The sequence below is a fragment of the Nyctereutes procyonoides genome, unplaced genomic scaffold (assembly GCF_905146905.1).
Source record: "Nyctereutes procyonoides isolate TBG_1078 unplaced genomic scaffold, NYPRO_anot_genome, whole genome shotgun sequence".
Classification (NCBI taxonomy): domain Eukaryota; kingdom Metazoa; phylum Chordata; class Mammalia; order Carnivora; family Canidae; genus Nyctereutes; species Nyctereutes procyonoides.
Window position 1 is genome coordinate 11104745 of NW_026575032.1, and position 6947 is coordinate 11111691.

The 6947-nt window shown below is 33.4% G+C and overlaps 1 protein-coding gene across 1 annotated transcript in view; it reads left to right on the forward strand.

Annotated features, from left to right (window-relative positions):
* Positions 1–3124, forward strand: part of PCDH10 (protocadherin 10) — a 61083-nt gene extending 57959 nt beyond the window's left edge. Inside the window, exon 5 of the mRNA XM_055316936.1 lies at positions 2756–3124. Coding sequence (XP_055172911.1) covers positions 2756–2823 — 68 coding nt within the window. The 3' untranslated portion in view covers positions 2824–3124. The remainder of the gene's footprint in view (positions 1–2755) is intronic.
* Positions 3125–6947: the final 3823 nt, after the last annotated feature.

The window sequence follows — 6947 nt, forward strand, 5'->3', positions numbered from 1 at the left end:
ACATAGGTCCTCCAGCTCCTATGGAAACTTATGGAAGGGTCTCTGTCATCAAGTTCTGAAATTTCATAATATCATGAGATTTGATGTAGATCTGTTTCCATCTAAATTGCAGATATTTAGTAAGCTCTTTCAATGTTTAAATGCAAGCTTTCAGTTTTGGGATATTTAATTTAAATGATTGCTCTCATCATTTCCGCTATTTTTTTTCATCCTTTTTCTTTATCCCTTATTATTTGAATATTGAACCTCCTCAACTGACCTACCAATTTTCTCCACTTTTTCTTCTCCACTTTCTATGTTTTTTTTTTTTTTAATTTACTTTCTCAGAGATTTTCTTATGTTCATCTTCCGAACTTCTATTGAGGCTTTTATTTCTTTTTTTTTTTTATTTTTTTTTTATTTTAAATCTAAGAGTTCTTTGTGTTTTCTTAATATTTCTCATTAAAGGTATTTTGAATGCTTTCAATGCATGCAATATTTTCCATGTATGCATTTTATCTTCCTGGAATAGTGTCTCCAGGAATTGATGGCAGAGATTTTTTTTCTTTCTTTCTTTTTTTCTTTTTCTCTTCTTTTCTTTTCTTTTCTTTTTCTTTCTTTTTTCTTTCTTTTTTTTTTTTTTTGCAAATGTCTGGTGATGCTTAGCTGTATGCCCATAATTAAGAACAATGTTTAAAATGCTAAAAGTAAACTCTGCCCTTGTGTGAAAAGCTTGTTGAGTGTTTATCTATTGGGCGATCTTGCTGGATCATTTAATTAAGGAAACCCCAATGTCCATATGTTTGGTATATTTTTCTTCTTAGGCTAGTTAGAGATATTCAGAGAAACGTTTTCAGGTCTTCTGCCTGAAGGTATCAGCCTGAACACTTGCATTCTGAAAATTAATTGGGGAAAGATGGCTGGGAGACTCAAGGGCCTACATTTTCTGGGTATGATGATCTCACATTAAACTGTACCTGCTGCCTTCCAATGTAGGCACCTCTGTCTTAACCTCCTTAGAGAATAAATTTCCTGTCTTCTAACCAGAGGGGATAATTGATCACCTACATATGCACAGTCGATGAGAGAAACCTAGGAGTCTAATTGCTTCTCAATGACATTTTTTGATCCTTCTTTTTATTTTTATATTCACTCCTACTTCAGAACTAATTTGTTCTATTATTTCCCGAGCCTTTGGAATATTCTGTGGGATAAGTCAGATTTCTTTCTACATACTCTTAACTTCTAGCTCAAGATTACATATTTTCAAAACTACTAAGTTGATAACAACTTGCTAATCCATTTCCAAACTTCCAAAAGGTTGTTACAGTTGTTTGTTCACTTGTTTCTTTATCTTTTACTTGTTCTTGTAGACTTTTCCATAGAAAATGTTCTTTTCTGTGAAGTTTTATGAAAAGCTAAAGGTCTGTGCATAAATTCATCTCCTCTCTCTTTTTAACTGGAAGTTTAAGAATAAGCTTTGCACACAGTGAGCTAAGTCTTATAACACAAAGTCATGAAAAATAATCTGCTCTTAGATTATTGAGAGTTTGTAGGAGTCTTACTACAAGTACATATTTCTTTGTTGTTAGGGCTATCTAGAAAGCACAGATGTAAAAAAAAATTAAAAAAATAAAAAAAAAAAGAAAGCACAGATATGCTTCATATTTGGGAATTAATAATTTAAACATAAGATATACATAATTTTCTCATTACATATCAGTAAATGAAATCATAAAATATGATATGCAATTACCGTTTTCCCAAACGTGACTATTATGGTGATTTTTTTTTTCACTTTTGGTTTGTAAGGAGTTTATCATTATCTTGAGTTCTAAAAATTTTAGATGGATAACAGTAAAACCAAATATGTGATAGGTATTGTTATATTTGATATAGATTCGAATGGCGATTACTTATTCAATTGGTTTTAAGGTTATAATTACGTATGAGAATACAATTTGAAACCTGATAGTGCTTTTCTCTTACATTGGTTTATTCACCATATTATTCTACTTTGAATAGTGCCTGAAATTAGTGTCCAAATAGTATCAGGCAACTTGCAAGCTTTAGTACTTGAGGTCAATTTAATTACACTGTGCATGACAGAAACTAGGCCATTTGGGTATTGCCTTTGCCACCAGCAATTGACACCTGAGTGTTAATGAGCTGGTAATTAAGAGCTGGCACATACAGACACATTTTACTGTTTGGGACTAGGATAACCATATGCTACATAACTTCGGTGCTAAGTATTTTGTTCGCTTCAGAATTTACACAACTAATGTTTGTGAGGTTTTTTTCTAATCTTCCTTTTGCCGTAGGGGGGAAAAAGATTAACAAAGAGTTACTTTAAAGATTAAAGTAACTGTACTTGTCATTTTCAAGTTATGAAACATTCTAAAACTACTGAGGTCATATTTGGAGAGCAAATATTTGGAAATAATAAGTTTGTAGAGTAGCAATTACTTTCGGTTTAAAACCACATTTAGCGGACTTCTATTTTGAAAAGTCTTTTTTAATATAAAAAGGTACCAAAAGCAACCTAACGTGAATGTATATATGTAGGGTAGGCAGCCTCTGGGATGGCCCGTCATGATTATCACCTGCTGCTACTGAAGTCTTTAAGTAGCTCGCTTCTCCTGAAGGTAGTTGAGATATGGAACCCAATTCTATGAAACAGGATGTCGATCTAATGTTAGATCATAAAAGGTGATGTTTTCCATACTGGGAATCTTCTTGTATACTCTCTCATTCTCTTTTGGATTGCTTGCAGAGATGTGGAGGCAGCTCTGTGGTGAGACCCATGTGGCGCGAGATCGAGGCCTATCAACAGACACATGAGCGAGGTCTGAAGCAGACTCCCTTCCCCAAGTTGCATCTTCAGAGGAGACCACAGCTTCTGCCAACAGCTTGAGTGCAATCTCAAAAGAGCCCTTAGAGGCTCCCAGTGAAGTGCACTAAGAGCTTTGAATCATACAAGTTTGGAATATATTGTTTTCCAGCAACAGATAACTAATATGATATGGAAGTGAGAATCCTATTGTCTGCCACAGCAATATGAATTATTGATTTTTCTGATGTGATGTGTATAATCAAACAATATGTATAATGTATATGCATCATTTCTTTGCCTTCCTCTCCAATTTTCAGTTCTCCTTTCTTCCTCTTCTCCTCCCTACCTCACAAGAAAGTCCCCATCACTTTCTTGATTAATCTTCTATTGGTTTAAAAAAATAAAACTGTTCTCATCAGATGAAAAATGTATTAACTTTTGTGAATTTTAGTTGTGGGAATTACTTCTAATTTTCTTCTTTGAAAGAGTTTGCTTTTCCATCGAACCCTCTGTAGGACATAGAGCCTTTTATATGCAGATTGATATAATTATGCTTTGAAATAGCTTTGAATTCCCTGTAGCTTAAACTGAGAACATGAAAGGCCAAATGTTATATCGAACTGAAGGATATGAAAGTGCACGTACATCAATCCAAAATGAGATATAGAAATGAACAGCTCTTTACACAGTGATGTCAGTTTTTGACAGATTATTGAAGGATCTTTATAACTGCCGAGACTGCTTTGGGTAGCATGAAAACTCTGCCTGGGGATAGTCTTATCAGTTTGTATTTTTTATTCTTTCAATACCAAAAGGTGAGTAGATGTTAAGTGAAACAAGAGAAATACTCTCTGACAAAAGCTTTAACTCTCTTCCCAAAGATGACATCTGGCCCCACATGGTAAAACATAGTGTGATGCGATGATGGAATCATCCACCCAATCTGTCATGCTAGCGATGGCAGCCTAGATGAGGAGGTTACATTTTAGGAAGTCGACAGGAAACCCACTTGGCAATCGTCACCTCTGTAGAGATCCCAGTGACAGACAAGGGTCTCTTCTGCACAGGAGGGAAGTTTATTGTGCCCGTGACAGACATGTCAAGAGGATTTAAGGCGCCCACATTCTTTCTTGTAACTAGCAGGAAGATAAAAGGATAAAAGGAACCCAGTGAATTTTGTATGTTCAAAACCTTGAAATCAGTACTGTTTATTTACAAGCAGATTCTGAAAAAAATCTAACTTTATGTCAAAAGAGTATGCACTGCTCACTTTTAGTATCCCAACTGCTTTAAGTTAAATGAAAGTACATCCTAGAATTGTTGTTTACATCAGCCTTGAGTACTTTTTTTTTTCCTGCTTAAGGGCACATCCTCTTCTGAAATTATAATCCAAACAAAAGAACGAAATATTCACTTCATCTGGGTTTGTTAGTAAAAGGAAATATATCTTAAAATTGAAGATGAAAATCTCCTAAATTCTGGTGTTTCTAGAACGTGCAGATATTAAGTAATTGTAATTGAAATCAGGACAAAGAGGGGGGTAAAACTTTGAACAAAATATTCACTTTGATACTAGTACCAATTCAAGTAGAATTGAGAAAATGATGAATAATGATACTTTTGTATTCAGTCTAGGCTTGGAAATTGCACCTTGTTTGGCACTTTGCTAAGCTTACCACTTATTGATCTGCAAAATATATATGAGAGGAAATGATGGTAACTTAAGCAGTAGTTGAGAAAAACATAATCATTAATTAGCTGACACTATAATTAAAAATACAGATGCCAATCTACTAAAATGTCTCTCATCTGAAATTATTGACATGAATTAAAAAAAATTCAAAGTCTTTAAACATATAACAATATGTATATTAGATTAGTAACAGTCTTAACTTCGGTGCTATAGAAAATATACAAACAATGTGTAATGGGGAGCATAATGCCTCTGAAATCATTTCAAACTGCATTCTCTTCTAGCTCTACTATTAAAACTGTTATGACCTTGGTAGAGTTCTGCAGTTGATTTGGAAACTCAATTAAATTCTCATATCTAAATTAGGGTAATTTTATAGAGAGACTCTTTTAGGATCTGGTGTGTGTGTGGGACACACTCCATAAATTCATGTGAAACTCTCTGTTCAGTGGAAGTTCTGGGTAGGGATAAAAAACAAACTAAAATACTCTTGCAATACTGTATAGGACTTCCTAAAATGGTTCTATTCATTAATGATAAGGAATAGTTATATGGTGAGTTTTATTGGCAGGTATGACAATTTTCTTGATAAGAATGATAAAAGACCATCTCTACCATGAATTTTTATACAATTCCAAATTGTAACATGAACCAAGGTAAACACATAGGACTTGCATTAAAATCAAAACTATAGTAGTTTTAAGCTGTAATAAGAGCTAATATTTATTAAGTATTCCATCTGTGACAAATACTGTGTTACTCATCACAACATTCATATGAAAAGTGATATTTTAATCAATTTACAAATGATGAAACTATAAGAAGCATGCAAACTTGATTGTTCCTTAATTATAAGGCTAGCGATTGTTGAAGCTTAAAAGTGACTTCTGACGTATGGAGTCTTGGTATTAGCTACCTTAAGTAATATAGGAAGAAAAAAATAAATTGAAGTAATTAAGCAAATACGGTTTCATTAGAAACACCCATAATAAGTGTATGCTGAATTTTTTTAAAGATTTTATTTATTTATTCATGAGAGACAGACAGAGAGAGGGGGGGGGGTGGGGGCAGAGACAAGGGCAGAGGAAGAAGCAGGCCCCATGCAGGAAGCCTGATGTGGGAGTCAATCCTGGAACCTTGAGATCACGCCCTGAGCCAAAGGCAGACGCTCAACCTCTGAGCCACCCAGGCGTCCCTGTATTTTGAATTTTAAAGATAAATTAAGATATATATGTTCCTCTCACACTTAAACCACATATCCATATTGTCTAAACAAAGCTTATGGTGCAAATATTAGAAATGATCAAAAGATTAACAGATTTAGATTGTAGGTTGTATACTTTTCCCTACAACTTCAAAGTACAATTGTACATTTCTCACTCTACTGAGTCTATGTGCATGTGTGTCTGTGTGTGTCAAATGAGGTAGTAACTTGATGGTCACAATATTGGACATAGAACAGAATAGAGTACAATAGAATATGTTGCAGTAAAATGTGTTTTAGAGGTCTCCTTGTCCAAAATTTCCCAAAGCCTGCTACATGAAACTTCAGAGTCACTTGATCAAAGGTGGGGGAAAAAGGAGAAGTATAGGAATTTTCATTTTCAAAGGGATATTGCATACTACATCAATTTCTTTTTTTTTTCTACATCAATTTCTGAAAGATTTATAATTCATGTCACCCTATTAAAAGTCTCACAGGAGCTTTTAACTTAAAAAAGTCCCATTTAATGTTTTTCAGTCTAGTATGTGTGTATGTATACACACATGTAAATACAGACAGGTATGTTGTATGTATGTTTATATACATAGTGTATGTACACATATAAAATTTAATAGACATTTCATCTAATGATCTAAAAGGATGTCTATCATCCTTCAGAAATGCTGTGAAAACCAATGCTCTTTGTTTAAAAACAGATTATTTGTAATTGATTTGCATGAAATCAAGGCTAATAAGGAGCTCTTTAAGACACTGATAAATTACATTCATTACTTATTCTTAATTAAAAGGAATTGAAAGTACACCTTAATGGAGAGAGGGGAATTAATATAAGCATTGAAGAAAATGATAATTTTTTTAGTCTAACAGGAAGCCTTTCTAATATGATTTACCTGATTAATATTTGATCTGTGCAATTATCAAGAATACCAGATCATGTAACTACTTTTTCAAGTTTGAATAGTTCATATAGCTATGGGTTCAAGAACCAAAGGATATGAAAATTAATGAAAAATTTGATAATTTTTTTTGAGAACTAGTTTTTAGTAAATTTGAAAATCTGACAATATCTTCTATAGTTAGTTAAATGTCATCGAATCAGGTACCACATAGTCTAAGCAATGTAGCATAATCTCATTTCATACTATTTTCTATTCCTTTCCTTTTCAATATTAAATCATCATTGCTTTTTTCAAACCTGAAATCCAAGTCTTCCT